At 43.2% G+C, this 15493-nt stretch overlaps 2 protein-coding genes across 3 annotated transcripts; both read right to left on the minus strand.

The window, feature by feature from the left end:
* Positions 1 to 1359: 1359 nt before the first annotated feature.
* On the minus strand, positions 1360 to 8265 carry LOC127334932 (protein TIC 40, chloroplastic). Its single transcript, XM_051361492.1, has 14 exons — positions 7929 to 8265; positions 7428 to 7542; positions 7287 to 7344; positions 7173 to 7190; positions 6344 to 6605; positions 5989 to 6107; positions 5837 to 5900; positions 5609 to 5687; positions 3740 to 3780; positions 3605 to 3650; positions 3238 to 3335; positions 2219 to 2322; positions 1947 to 1994; positions 1360 to 1847 (listed from the first exon to the last, which is right to left on the minus strand). Exons 1-14 carry the CDS (start codon positions 8110 to 8112, stop codon positions 1794 to 1796), a joined length of 1290 nt encoding a protein of 429 aa, XP_051217452.1. The 5' UTR covers positions 8113 to 8265; the 3' UTR covers positions 1360 to 1793.
* A 349-nt stretch (positions 8266 to 8614) lies between these two features.
* Positions 8615 to 11606, minus strand: LOC127334936 (uncharacterized). Of its 2 annotated transcripts, XM_071826494.1 has the most exons (5): positions 11346 to 11606; positions 11135 to 11257; positions 10387 to 10605; positions 9033 to 9465; positions 8615 to 8968 (listed from the first exon to the last, which is right to left on the minus strand). In XM_071826494.1, exons 1-4 carry the CDS (start codon positions 11505 to 11507, stop codon positions 9034 to 9036), a joined length of 936 nt encoding a protein of 311 aa, XP_071682595.1. In that variant the 5' UTR covers positions 11508 to 11606; the 3' UTR covers positions 8615 to 8968; position 9033. The 2 variants fall into 2 exon arrangements, with proteins under 2 accessions (XP_071682595.1, XP_071682594.1); XM_071826493.1 differs by having other exon boundaries at positions 8615 to 9465.
* Positions 11607 to 15493: the final 3887 nt, after the last annotated feature.

Genomic DNA, 15493 nt, shown 5'->3' on the forward strand with positions numbered 1-15493 from the left:
CTAACCCCATACCTTTGCTTTCAAATATTATAGCCCTGAACCTTTTTATACAATTCGATTACCATTGGTTCACCAATATCAGTGCGAGAGCAAAGCTGTTTTCCTCAGACTAATCTGAATCTTGTAGTGGAAGTTGGATTCCGTTGACCATGTTTCTTAATCTATTCCACATTGACAAAACCACCGCGTCTACAATAAAGTGGCCGCCGCTGAATTGTTTCCTGAGGGGCCTACAAACTAATTTTGCAGCCTGATTCAGCACATGTCAAATCCAAAAAGTATGTATTCTGGAGTTCATACTTACTTTGCCGGTTTTAGGAACTGTAAAGTATATAATAAGTCCTCGGTTGCGAATGTGGCAAAGCAGTTTGACGTCAACCTTCTACCATATGCCTTTTTTAAAATAAATTATTACCAGGATCCATTTAAAAGCAACAAAAGGGGTAACGAGTGGGACGGTACTAATGTAGTACTGGAAGGGTTGGTGGTTCTTGAAGGGAACAGCATAACAGCAGGAAACCTTGTACAGCTCATTTTTTGCATAGGAAAAAGCTAATTCTACCACATATTCTAGATGGGTATCTCTCCAAGTGGATATTGAGAAATCTGGCCAACAACGAGAAACAATAGTATCTCTATATATGCGTCATCGTCACAGCTTGTGTACAGACACAAATTGCCCTGCCAAAACATTATGATCTGTTGAACAGAATGGCAACCTTCTCCCTTTTCTGTTCCACAGTTTCGAAATTAACTCCGCCTGTTGACCAATAATTTACCCTGGATTTTCAGGTAAGTGGACTAGAGTTTCAACAGAATGGATTTTCCAGTCGCTCGAAAAAAATGAGAGTTTGAACAGATCGCAAGAAATCGAACTGAATTCGGCAGGCCTGGCAGAGAGCAAGCTAGCACCAGGACTTCAGGAGCTAATTCAACGTTGTATTCGGACTTCGGAGTAGCTGCGTTTGGCCAGTACGCAAGACATCCTCGGAACTTTGCGTGGTAGCTGCGGAAGCCTCATGTTCATGAACAGGCTTCGTGTCGACGAGCCGCTGAAGCGCACTCCCACCCGGCCGGAGAAGGAAGAGAATCGGGAACATGTACACTACGCCGTTACAACTGAGCGGGAAGTCGGACGGAACGGTGGTCAGTACTCAGTACCAGTACTCAGTACGTAGACATATGGTGGTGAGATCTTGACCCAGTTGCCAAACGAGGTGCGCCGGTCGTGTGCTGGTCTGCTGGGATCCAACCAGCAAATGTGAGATGCACTGTGCTCATTTGATCTCGCTTGAGGAATGACTTCCAAGCTCCCAACAAAAGTGATTCCAAAGCAATGTCAAAACAGACTTCCACAGGTCATGAAACTCAGGCTACATTCCACAAAAAATACTGCCAGAGAACATAGCAACATGTTCATGCATTGTCATGGTAACACAATGTATCAAAATTGAGGTGATATCAACTACAACCGCACCTTCACACCCTACAGCAAACCATATAATGTCAAAGCACTTACTACACTATTTTACGTAGCAGTGATGTAGATATATATCTCAAACTTGGCTACGTCACTACTCCGGCTCTAGGAACGGTTGGCGACCAAACCGAGACACTAGAATCATAGGATGTACATTGGCAACTCAAAAACCTTTGACGGGAAGGGTACATCTTTGCACGTAATGACTGAACACATGAAGTTTCATTATGTTCCTCAGCCAGTTAACAGATGCTACTGCAGGCACTTAAGACTGGAGGCAGGCCAAAAACTTCGATTCCATGATGTACATCGACTAGCCATTAATTTGGGGGAAGATTTGTGATATCTTCATAAAAACATCCATGACCTAGCATAAGAGACATACGAGTGAAAGGCAAACCCGGTGAGTTAGATCATAAAGTTACCATGTGAGCAGATGACGCAAGTTAATAAAATTAAAATATACCTCTTGGTCATTTTGGTATTTTACAATATTCAGAGGGTTCTGGGAGCACTGCATCAAAAAGATGCCATGTCAGAATAATCAAATAGCTATGGATATCTCGATATATAACTGTAACATTTCAATTTGGAAAATGCCACTGACTACGAGAGCAACAAGTGGGTATCACATGCCATTAAGACAGCCCACAACATTTTTTCAAAGAAACAAACTGTGTAGTGCATTAAATCCAAATTTCTCAATGATTAAAAACAGTCCGAAACAATAAAACTTACATCCATGATGGCCGTTTGAATTTTTGGATTCTGAAATGCAACAGCAACTTCTGGGTTTGCCATTATTTTCGACACTACTTCCTCCGGAGTCATGCCAACTTGCGCTGTACAGACGATAAAAGAGTTCAGCATTCGCACCTACTCATTTTAATTTGAAATCAAATTAAGGTCTTGTATGGGTAAGCACTAAAAATTGCTTCAGGGGAAGTATGGAGTTTTTATTCAAACCTTTTCAACAATTACCATCACCAACCAAGTACTATAATAGTAACAATGATAAACCAAAAAATGGGAGCATGTGTCAAAACTATGCTAGACGTTTACAACAAGAAACTAATAAGTTCACAAAAAGAACTAAAATAACAGGAGCAAGTATCAAAGCCATGCTAGGAAGTTGGAACCATGGATTATGAGTCTAACGACTAGTCTAGACTAGTCGCCCGACTAGTCTATGAGTCCTAACTTGACTGTCGACTAGCTTGTTCGACTCGACTAGTTCATAGAGTCCAGCGGTCGAGCGACTAGTCATGGACTAGTCTAGACTAGTCGTGGTAATTCGACTCGATCGACTCACTTTGGGCATGAACAACTGTCCAGAGGTATCGGTGGATAACTGTCTAGGTTATAGCATTATTATGTTACGTAACTTGTGTTGAACAAATGTCGATTTTAGTTACTAAATCCCCTATCTGGTTGCTACATATGATAGTATCTTATACTAACTACTGTCAAAGTACATGTCTATGAGTCGGTACCCCAACGACTCGGCTCGACTCTTCGACTCGTAATCCTTGGTTGGAACGATAAAATAATAAGGATACTAAAAGAATATCGTTGGTCAATAATATAGCATACAGGAATTGTAGGGAAGGCGAAACCAAATAGGTATTCACAGTTTTCATATAGCTTGAAAAGGGAAAATGCATAGGATGACAGATAATGGGAAATTTCCTGCAGAATTCACATGTTCCAACTTCCAAACAAGATCCAAGTAAATGTACAAGTGTTGATTCACTCACCAAACTGCTGCCTTACTTCAGGACTGCTAAGGTCGAAGTTCTTCAAGTGATCAACCATGCGGTTATCCCATTGATCAGGAGATGCACCCATGTTGCTCCTGTTAATACACAAAACTCCATTAAGCAATTGGCATACTAGTATAGTAGTATGAGTTCTGGGCTAGCATAAGTTACATAAACATGTAGTGGCATTAATCGGAACATATAAGGTGCGGCCCGACAAGCTTATACAAGTCCACAACAGCATTGTTCAATACCAATATACATCACTACGACATGGATTATTGTTCTATTCTTTTAATACTGTTGGACAGGTTTACTTTCCAATTTGAAAGCATAAATCAGGGGTAATGAATAAATATATTACATCATTTCCTCCAATTGCTGGCGGTACACCGGGTTCTGAAGCATCCCTGGAAAATAAACATCTCACCATATCAAAAGAGAAAATAAACCCAATTATGTGATACAGAAGTGTTCAAATAAGTTTACAGGAACATACACTTGAATGAATCTGGGTTCCTCATCTCCTCGGGCAAGTAGCTGGCACATGTGAAGAAATCAGCATCCTTATAAGATACTAAGGGCCACTTCTTTTGGGCTTATGCTTATAGAGAAGCTAGCTTATGGAAACCGGTGGAGAGAAACTTCGGTGAGGAGAAGCTCCTAGAAACTATTCTTCCCCTTCTTTTGGGCTTCTTGAATTTGGGCATGTTTGTTGTGCAAAGTCTACAACACCCCTAGACATGAATTGTGTCATGTTTAACGGATAAAATCCCATCATTACTAGCATACACCCATCAATTCTCCAAATCCTCCAGAAGAAGAACCTCTGTCTCTGTAGATGGGAACAGCATGGTGGAACTGGTCGGGGATGAGGTGTAGCTCCACGGAGGACGGCGAGGTGAAGTGTCCGGTGAAGAGGTGGAGCACCACGGCGACGACGCGAGGGCGGCGCTCCTAGATCGAACGGCGGAGCTGACAACCGGCGGCGGCGAGGGGCGAGGTGCTGGCGGCGCCGGCGGGCGAGTGCGGCTGCCAGGGGTGAGGTGCCAGCGGCGCCGGCGGGCGAGTGCGGCTGCGAGGGGCGAGGGCCAGCGGCGCCGGCGGGCGAGTGCGGCTGCGAGGGGCGAGGCGAGGTGCCAGCGGCGCCGGCGGGCGAGTGCGGCTGCGAGGGGCGAGGGCCAGCGGCGCCGGCGGGCGAGTGCGGCTGCGAGGGGCGAGGTTCCGGCGGCGCCGGCGGGCGAGGTGCTGGCGGCGTCGGCGGGCGAGGGGCGAGACCACGGGACCGATGAACCCTATCCTATTTGGCTTGCTCCAGTGCGATGCTTTTTCTTTGGCTGAAACGTTACCTCAGGTGGACTGGTGGAGTGGCATGCTGCCGTAAATAGAACTGCTCTAAGGGGTGGGTTCACATACCGATTCGGTTTCAGACGCAGAAGCTCGGGAAACTGCTCTCTTGCAGTTTCTAAAATTGCACTATGTGTGGGCTTCTCGGTGGAAATAAGCCTGAGTTAAGCAGGAGAGTTCTTTTGGGCTTCACCCATTTGGTACCTAGAAGCAGCTCTAGAAGCCCAAAAGAAGTGCCCCTAAAAGAGATATACGTTACACGTAATTTTATAATATACAAAAATTAACAACTTGAGATTACTGAAGCTGGCCATTTGCTGCGCACTATACAGGAGGCAGTGCAAGTACGATGACCTCATCAAGCCATGATCGCAACGCTGACAAAATACTAATGTGTATACAAATTATTTTAAGACAAGAGTTTCCATCTATGCAGAATTAATCTGAGCATAACCATTTTTTCACCAACAGATGGAAGCCTACTGAACTGGTAAAATTCAGTACTGAATTCTTCACCTCCTAACCAAAGTACTTATTTTGGTATTGTGAATCGCTTAATTATCGGCATCATCCAGATAACCTCTACGGATGGAGATTATTAGTGGCATATTGAATGCCACTGCTGTGATTGCTGCATTACTCCATATAGAACTACTTGGCCTCATATAATTTGACAAGAAACTCTGTATGCCACAAGCACCAGTGCTTTAGACAAACAGCGACATAAAGCATTTATCCTTCCGCGTGATCATATGGTGTAATAGGTCAGGTTTGCAGATGCAAGGTGTAGATGACATGTGCTATTTAGTAGTATATGAAGCATTTAACTGATGACCAGGAGGACTTTATTGAACTCTTGCAACCAAATGGCCAATGCACCGACTAACCTATGGAAATACGAAGGGAAAACATGGCACAATTTGTTTGTAAAGGCAGTAGGTGCCCAACGCCTAGGCAGCCAACAGACACATTTTAGGACAGTGAGCACAAAATGCAATGTTGAAGTTGGTTGTGGACTTACGGGTAAACCATCTTCTGCACAGCTGGATCTTCCATCATTTTCTCAATCGTATCCACAGATAGCATAGGCCCTGGCTTACCTACACAGTATAAAATCAGAATCATTTTTTTGCATTTTGTACACACAGGAAAAACAGATAAACAGAATATTACAACATCATTTTAAAGAAAATACTGGTGTGGAAAAATACAATCCTAAATTTGTGTAGATAAATTTGCAGTTACTAACTGGATTCAGTTGGCCCAGTAGAGGAATCTTCATTAGGCTTAAAAGCAGCTCCATTTGTAAAAACCTATAAGAATCAACGGACACGTATTAATAACAAGTTAACTACAAATTTGTACAAGAAGCCTGTTACCAAGCTTCTGAAAGAAACTTACTTGTTGCTCCGTATCCTCCTTAATTTCACTTTTAGCGCTATCACTTTTTACATCAACTGTCTCCAATGAAGATTGAAGCTCCTTTTGCAGCAATTCTTCCGGAGAAACATCAACGAAGGCTGCAAACATTTTGTAATGAATACGACAGTTAGATGCAGATGCCAAATATCCGAATAAAATGATTATAAGCACTAATAAAATGTAAGAGCGTACTTCCTAATATAAGAGCACACAAATATAAAATAAATGCATCAAGAGATAAAGTTAGCATGTTATAGAGAATTGGACAAATACAAGAGCACATTCCACATACAACTTAGTTGGAGAAAAAAGTATGGATGTGGAAGGTCAATACCAAATTTCTTTGACGGTTTTGATGTTTCGGCCACATCGGACGCTTCCAAAGTTCCAGTCGCCGCCACATCAGTAGCTGAAACATCAACAGTTGCACCTTTTGTAGGCGTACTTTTTCTTGGTCCAGAGTATGGGTAACTGATTGGTGCTGTGGGGCCTGCCTGCTGTGGCATGGAAAATGGGAATGGCGAGTTTGCTGCGCCAAAGGTGTTTGGTTGTGCCTGTGTCATCATCGATTTGAATACTTGTTCCATTGCATATTTCTGCAGAAAATTAGTAACGTGTTAAGAAGGTAATGGGGAAGCACATTAACGTCAGTCATGTACAGAAGCACCTATACAACAAATACCGTCAAGGCAAAGAACAAAGTATGTATGAACAAGCACACAAACATAATACCGTGCAACGTTAAGCCATGCAAAAACGCACAAAGCCATGCAAAAAGGTATTTATCATAATATCATTCGAGGAAAATTGGTTCTTAGTAACTATGAAAATGGTAGTATAAACCCACAAGATCTATGACATAAAATGAAAATGAATGGGCGTCAAAGTAAAATAAAAGGCAACCTTCATAGGACCAGATACTATGCTTGAACCAAGTAAGAGGTTAGAAACAAAGTCCGAAATATCAAAGTGAACTGGTGTAGCACAAACGTATTCCAAGATCAAGCAGGTGCAAGCAGAAAGTAGCTCAATATTTTACCTCCCTGACTTGTTCCACATTATGCAAAGGAACACAACAGGCCATTCTTAGGAGCACGGTGCAAATTATAAAGGATACATACTCTGTTTGGAGTGCAGGAAAAAAAAAATAGCTGTGAGCTCACCTTTACCATTGACGAGACCTGATACACCAACCAACAAGTATTATTAATTTACCAAAGGAGAAGATATGCAAGAGGAGAAATTAAGGCATAATAACAGGAAGCAGAAATCCACACCATCGAGAATGCCGCAGATAATGCCACACCAATTCCGATCCAGAAGACGGGTGAACCGCTGCAGAGGTTTTGGAACATGACATCATGTGAGGGTATACTTAAGAGCAGTGTAGACGGAACAAACAAGGAAAAAAAACTCACATATAGGATGACGGGGGCGGCATGGGAGGCAGGGTACCAGTTCCTGTTGACGTATTCTGACTGCTTGTTGAAGACGAGACGCTCGCGAAGCCCTTTGTGTTGAGTCCATCGAAAACTGGTGCAGGAAGCAATTTATTATACACAAAATCTAGAAGAAAGGAGATGCCAATAGAATATGAAAATGGGGGCAAACGAAAGCCAACTAGCATCAGCTAACTATGCAAATATGAATGGATAAGGTGGACATTCTCTAGTGTGTCACAAACATAGATGGATAAGCTGAGCATTCAGAGCATCTAGCAGGAGAATTCCGCTGCCTATGCATGGTGCATCAACATCGAATTCGCAGCCGTAAATCTAGCAGAAGTCCGTACAATCTCACTTGGCGCAGAAACTAGAGCTCGGAATCAGGTGCACGAGGTTTCGGCACTCGCTCCTAATGAAACAGCGCATCGGAGGCCGCATCCAGTGGAGGGCAAGCATAGGAAGGCGTTCCCTTACCATTCCTAGATCCGCGGGACGCGGCGGAGAAGACGAGCCTGGGCCTCCTGGCGGGTCCCCTCCGCCCGGCGGCGGAAGAGAGCGGCGCGGCGGCGGCGGCGGCGGCGAGGGGCCGCGAGGGGCGGCGGGCGGCGGCGAGGAGGGGAGAGGCGGAGCAGGAGGAGGCGAGGACGAGGCTCTCCATGCCGCGGCCGCGAGGGGGAACCTAGCTGCGCCTGTGCTCCGGGTCACGAGGCCGCCGGCTCGCGCTAGGGTTTTGGGTTTGCGTGCGGAGAAGCCGAGCTGCGACTGGGAGTGGATGGTGAAACCAAAGCCCCCTCTTCTCCCCTTTCGCTGTAGTGGTGGTTAGCAGGAGGCTGTAATAACAGTACGCATCATCATCCTCATCAGGAGAGCAACGTCTATCCACTCGCACAAGCAAGGTCTGGTTTAAGAGACAAAATTAAGCATCATCATCCTCATGAAATCATGTCTTTCCAAGGTAAGTACAGTACATACCATGAGTGTATTCCGCTAAAATTTACCAGCTCGTTGCAAAAAATGATGGTGCTGACACAAAGAAAAGGCATGCCGCATATTAGGTTAGCACACAATTTGCTGACACGGGCTTGTAAGGCCTAATAAATCCGGACATGTAAATAAGAATCATGAAAAACTCGCAAGCCAGAAAGTATGATGCATCATCCTTGAAAGAAGTAAAACATCATCTCACTACTGATTTTCAGTCATTACAGAAATCATGTTTACAAACCACTGGTTACAGATTACAATAGTATACATGGGTGGGCACAAATGCGTGCAGCCTTCAGTTCCCAGTGCCAAGCTGTTTCTATTTTTTTTGGAAGCAGGAATGACCAGTAAATATAATGGGCTTCTTTGACCTCTCCTCTCCTGATTATGCAAAGGATAGTAACATTCTCATGTCCTATGTGTTTCATTGTCAATATACAGATGTTCGGATCATATAAGTTGAAGCATCATGACAATCAAACCAAAGGGTTCTTTTTGGTGAGAAATACATGCATCACCAACTGAAAATGCTGCAATAACCAGGAAAAAGCTTAAGCACCAAAACAACATGGTAACAGTATATCTGCTTCTTACTTCATATTAGCTGCTCCTTCGCTCTCTTACGAGCCAGGGCTCGTTCTCTGGCCGCAGCAAGTGCGTCGCTACTCCTCTTGTAGTGCTCATCTGTGATTGGTGCTGGCTGAGTACTCTGTGAAGCTTGTGAAGCAGCCGCTGATGCATCGGCATCTTTCTCAGTAGATCGAGCAGCTGCTGAATCCTTCGGTACAGTTGTTGCAGGTTCTTCCGCACTTTTACTTTCGTGTGCTTTCTCTGATCCTTCAGAGGATTCCCTCCTGCGCTTAGGAGAACGGGCAGATCCTTCGGCGTCAGACTTGCTAGCTTGAATATCATCTGCTTTAGTGTCCAGCTTTTCAGGTTCAGCAGCCTCATCATGCGTGCGTGCACCGAAAGCAACATTCTTAGCAAGTCCAAAGTAAAAGTCACTCAAGTCTTTCTTTTTAGTAACCTACATAAGAACAGATAAAAGAAATCAAATTAGTTGGCCAAGAGACACGATAATTGTGAAACATTAGATATATGTTTTCTTTGCAAGGATCTGATTAGGATATAAACCTATAGGCAAGCAAGATTTATTGCACTAATTTCGTGAAGTTAATACAGATTACTAAAATGATGTTTCCACAAGCCAGCATATCACATTTTTCCATGATCAAACAAAAACAAGGAAGTGAAGACAATCCTATAAAATTAAGGAAAATTTGTAAACAATGAGAAGGGAAATTCTATAGTGGTACAACATTAGAATTCAAAGGCACCATTGTACCAAAGCCCAGTAATCTCAACTCTTCTAGCAAAGCAAACTGGATATTCGTTCATATAAAAGACAAATGGGATAATACCGCCACACATCACACTTGCATGACCAGATAAAATGGCACAATTCAGATTAAAAGTTTGGTCATCGTCATTCACAACCATCAGACTATTCCAAGTTACATGCCAACATATCAAATTTTTTGCATCATCAAGAAGTAGAAAGTGAAGACAATCATTCAAAATAAGGGAAAATTTGTAAAAAATGAGAAGTGAATTTCTATAGTTGTACAACATCAGAATTCAAAGGTACCATTGTACCAAAGCCCAGTAATCTCCAACTCTTCTAGCAACGCAAACTGGATATTCGTTCATATACAAGATGAATGGGATAATACCGCCACAAACCACACTTGCATCAGACTATTCCAAGTTCCATGCATACTTTGACAGACCAACCCTAGTTACCTCACATGGTCGTAATTCTGGTAGAACTAAGTAAAGGCTATAACCGTAGCAGAAAACGTGCAACTTACAAAACATAAATATGAACCATGAAGATAAGCAGCACATAAGAACCATGCACAATGATGAACAAATGAGCAAAACTTACATCATCCCTTTCTTCTTGAATCAGCCGCCGTCTTTCTTCCTCCTGCCATTTTTTCTCCTCCTCAAGTTTCTTCCTGTACGCAGATGTTACAAATTTGTCTTTGTCACTAAACAGGTGGTCTTCCTTGCTCCTCTCTTTCTGAAGCTTCCTCTCATACACTATGTCCTGCTCTCGCTTACGTTGTTCTGCTTTCTCCTTGAGTGCTTCAATGTACTTTGACTGCAAACAAGTAAAGAGTTAGACGCCAGGCTAGAATATCTCAATATCTGTCCATTCTAGCCCCATCGTGTGATTCCGATTAGTAGTGACGGGTTGCCTTTGCTCAACTGACCACACCTTTACATTATGTGCTTGTCTCTGGATACATGTCTCTATTACAGACTTAACATAACTTACTACCTCCCTATGACAATGGAGTACTATTCAAACCCTCAAAGGTATACAAACCACCCATGGAGGCCAATTTATGTAAGTTTTCGAATCCAAGTTTGGCCTTCAATTATGTTTCAGAATAATTAAGGTAGATAATCTGCAACTTCTCTGTGTTAAAAGGTTATGTTCCAAACATTTGGACAACAAATATCTGGAAATTGCTCCTAACAAAAGTAAAATTTGCTTCCCAGCCGGTCTGAATCAAACACCATACTTCTTCATGTTATAATTTGTAGTGCATGCAATTAAGAACAAACGAAGCACTCAGACGGATCGAACCAATTAAAATTTTTGATAGTACAGGACGAATAATTACCTGGCGAACGACCTTGGCCTGCATCTTGGGGCGAGCGGCCTTCTCCTTCATATCATCGTACACCTCATCGTAGGCAAACACCGAGGGATCCTCCTCGATGGCCTTCTTCTGCAGCTCCTCCACCTGCGCGAGCACACAACCCCAATCAACAATCTAAGCTGAAAACCAACGAAGGGGGCTGAAAGGCCTGGAATCCGGGCTGTCGGGTTACCTTCTGGAGGGCGCGCTTCTTGGATGACTGCCGGAGGATGTCGGCCTCGACGTCGTTGTCTCCGTCGTCGGCGAATGCCGCCAGGGGGCGCGCCGGCGGGGCCGGTCGCGACGACGAGGACGCCGCCGGCTTCTTGCGGAGCTGCAGCCCGTACCTCTGCATCCCGGCGTCTGTGGCGAGCTTCGGAATTCGATGGGGAGCAAACCCTAGCCTAGCCTGTGAATTTCGATTTCTCTCCTTCGGCAGGACTCCGGTTCGGAGCAGGGGTGATGAGAGCACTAGGCCACACCGAAGCTGGCCAACAAGCCGGCCCAGTAATTAAACGAGCCGGCCCGTTTCATATTGACCGCTGTTATTTCGGAAAATAGGAAAAACATGAACAGGTCGTGCCGGCCAGCATGTGGGCTCCCGGACGAGGCCCAGGAACGGCCCAGGTTTGACGCAGGCTAGCCACGTATCTGGTTGGGCTTATCCTCAAAAAAAACGTGTCAGGTTGGGTTTGACACGTTACACCTAAGAATTTAATTCAGTTCTTGTAACCTTTTGGGCACATGTCATGCTCAGATGACAGAGATGCGCGTGCCTGGCTTGCCACACTGAAGAAGGAAGAACAAACGAGGGTGTTTGTGAAGCTGTGGGCACTTTGGCATGCGCGAAGGAAGGCTATCCACGAATAGTTGTATCAGAGCCCCTTAACTGTACACTGCTTCGTCGAGAGGTTTATTGCGGATCTAAGTCTTTGCCATGACCCGAGTGGCAAGAACAGGGTAAGAACTGGAACCCAATCGCCACCAGGATGGATTAGGCCTCCTCCAGGGATGGTGAAAATCAATGTAGATGCAGCGGTGGGGAAGAACACCAGGAGAGGCTCGGTAGCTGCTGTGGCACGAAGTGAGCTGGGTGTGTTCATGGGAGCATCGGCAATTGTCTTTCCAGGGTGCACAATGGCTGAGACTCTAGAGGCTATGGCCTGCAGAGAAGCTATCGCGCTGGCAAAGGATATCCATGCTCGCCGAGTCAAGGTGGCGACTGACTGTCAGAATGTCGTTCGAAGCCTGGATGAAGGAACAATGGGAGTCTATGCGCATATTGCTCGAGAGATCAATGAAGCCCGAGGGGATTTCGAAGAACTCGTCATTAGCTATGAAGGACGGAGGTCCAATAAGGATGCTCACAACCTTGCGAGAAGTGTAGTGAACAATAATCAGGGTAGAAGTGTTTGGTTAGTCATACCGCGTGACGGATGTTGTATTTCCGTTTCTGAATCTTAATAAAGGCGGTGTGGTTTTGCTCAAAAAAAAAGTTCTTGTAACCTTTTGGGCCATATGGGCAAGCGAGGCTGAAGGCGGTGCATGAGAAGGTTATCAAAGTCCTCTCTCTACTCACTTTTTCATCACAAGTTATCTAAGCGATCTAGAGTTACTCAAGGGATCAGCATTACAGGCAAACTCGATCGCCAATCAGCCTTGTGCAAGAGGCAAGTGGATCCCTCCATCTGAGAACATTGCGAAGGTAAATGTGGATGGAGCTATCTCACGCAATAGTATGACTGGTTCGGTGGCCACGGTAGTAAGGGATCATGTGGGAAAGTATTTGGGTTCTTCGGCAGTGGGGCAGTGGTATTCCCCTCAATTGTCGATCCTCTTACCCTTGAAGCTATGGCTTGCAGAGAGGCTCTTGTGTTTGCTGATGATTTGGGACTGAGTTTTCTCATGGTAGTGTCTGATTGTAAAGGGGTCGTTCAAGATATATCTGAAGGTACATGTGGTGTTTATGCTTCGGTAATTGAGGAGATCAGTTTGCACTCTTCGGAATTCCTCAGAAGGAAGCAAAACATGGAAGCTCACAATTTAGCCCGTTACGCTTTGTCGCTAGGCCAGGGACGTCGTGTGGTTCTTGGAATCATATGATCCTGGATGATCCTTTTGTATCTGAATTCTGATTAATAAAGCAAGCTAAGTTGTTCTAAAAAAACCTATGTTTACCTACACCGTACCTCCAAAAAAAAAAGGTTTACCTACACCGAATAGCGGTGAGGCAATAGATTTTTCATCTTTCAATTAAAAATACGGTACGTCATTCACATGAAAAAAATAGATATCTAGAATATTTCAAAGAATGCTAGCGGTTTATCTCATGAGTATTTTATAATAGTTTATCAAAATAATAATCGTTAGTCTATTTATTTGCATATGTCAAAATAGAAATTTTATACATCTATGTTTGTATGGGTTCATGTGCAGATGATGTTGATGCATACATATTTTTTTCTAGGCTTGTGAGTTGTGACCAAGTAGGATGTAAGGTCTATCAGGGAGAGAGAAATGTGTAAGTAAAGTCCTTTTTTCAAATAATAAAGGGTGATCCATCTTGATCTTCGCTTCTTTATGTTATAATTGAAACGACATCTAGGCCTCATGTTCATTTTATAATTAATTTTAGCAATTAGAGGACTAATGGATGCACTAAGTAAGGTATGATTACAAGTAGACTTGCGTGTGTTTGTGCATATGGAATTTGAAGAGTTTATATCATTTGGAACTTTTTTCCTTTGATAGTCCTTGATCGTATGACTCGGAATCACTACATATTTACCATATAAAATCTAGCTAATGCATTCTTTCCTTTAATTTTAGTTTCTCTAAAATAATGTGTTTATTTCTATTCATCATTCCAAGTCATCTGTGATGACCTTCAAGGTTATATATATTTTTAGTCATGTGAGAACATGTAGGACATGACATCCAATCCAAATAATTAATGTGTTTTTATTATTGTATTCTATAATTCTTAAAATTCAATGATTTTTTTATGGAGGTTAAGAAATAGTGAAAGAGCATGTCCCTCCCTAAATGGGTTTGGGTGTTTAATGCTTATACAATCATGTTTCCATAGATTCTTAGCTTTTTGGTCCTAGGAAACACGTGCTATCAAGAGGGGTTGCTCATTGCAAGTTAGGTGAAATCAAATGAGGCACACAAACATATATTGCACTCACAAAAACCTTCCTATAGTTTTCTTGAGAGAACCCTTGAAATATGGTGTTCCTAAGTTCTAGTCCGGAGTATTCCAAGGTAGAAACGCCAGGATTTCTTGTGTGTATATACCAGAATTTCTATCTGTCTCCCAAGTATCCGGTTGAAATCTCTGGCGTTTTCTACATTTAGTCGAGACTGAGTGATGCAGCTCATGTAACATGAACTAGAGATTTCATAGGATATTTCCCCACAGAATTCAATATTCCATGTAAAAACTCTGCAATAGTCATATTTTGAGGGGACCTACCTTCTTTACCAAGAGGGGGGCACGGCCTATCACTCTCTCTATCTCCTCCATTAATATACAACCTCAATTTTTCCTAGATCTCTCTCCTTATAGCTACCCAATCCTCATGCCCTTCTAGGGTTTGGAGGACAAAACCTAGATCTACCATCTTACCAAAGGAATTTGATTTCCCTACTTTGGTTTGTGAAACTTGTTACTCTTACTTTGGAACCTTGGATGGAAGAGGTTGTCCACGGGGGTAGTTCTTCCTGTTGTGAAGCTTCATGGTTATGTTGCGAGCCTCCAATTAAGTTGTGGAGTGTGCCAAACCGTTTGTAAATGTTTAGGTTGCCGCATTCAAGAAGATCGAGAGTTACTGGAGTGTGTGATCTCCTTTGTGACGTGGGTATAAGGAAAAAAATGTGAGCATTTGTGGCGTTGGTGGACTTCGTGCGCCATATCTCTCCAACATAGACACACTGCTTCTCAAAAGGAAAGAACCGCGAGAATACATCCTCGTGTCTCCATTGCAGTTATTTATATCATTTATTTACTTACATCATGTTTACTTGCTTTGTGCTTGCTTATCATATATGTTGTGTACCTAGTCGCACATTTAGACAACTTATTTTATTGTGAAGCCTTAAAATTGAAAAGGACAATACAAATTGTTAGTCGCCTATTTAACCCTCCCCCTGCCCCAACACCACCACCACCTCTAGTCAGCCATGTCTAGTCGGCCATATCGATCCTTTCAATTAGGCTCTAAAATTTTCATTAAACTTAAAAATACACGAAGGGTTTTTATGCCTTCCGCGATTAATAACAAATAAATGGGTTCTCGGTAATCAAGTAAAGCATTAAAATAAAATTAATAATATTTG

The sequence above is a fragment of the Lolium perenne genome, chromosome 2 (genome assembly GCF_019359855.2).
Source record: "Lolium perenne isolate Kyuss_39 chromosome 2, Kyuss_2.0, whole genome shotgun sequence".
Classification (NCBI taxonomy): Eukaryota; Viridiplantae; Streptophyta; class Magnoliopsida; order Poales; family Poaceae; genus Lolium; species Lolium perenne.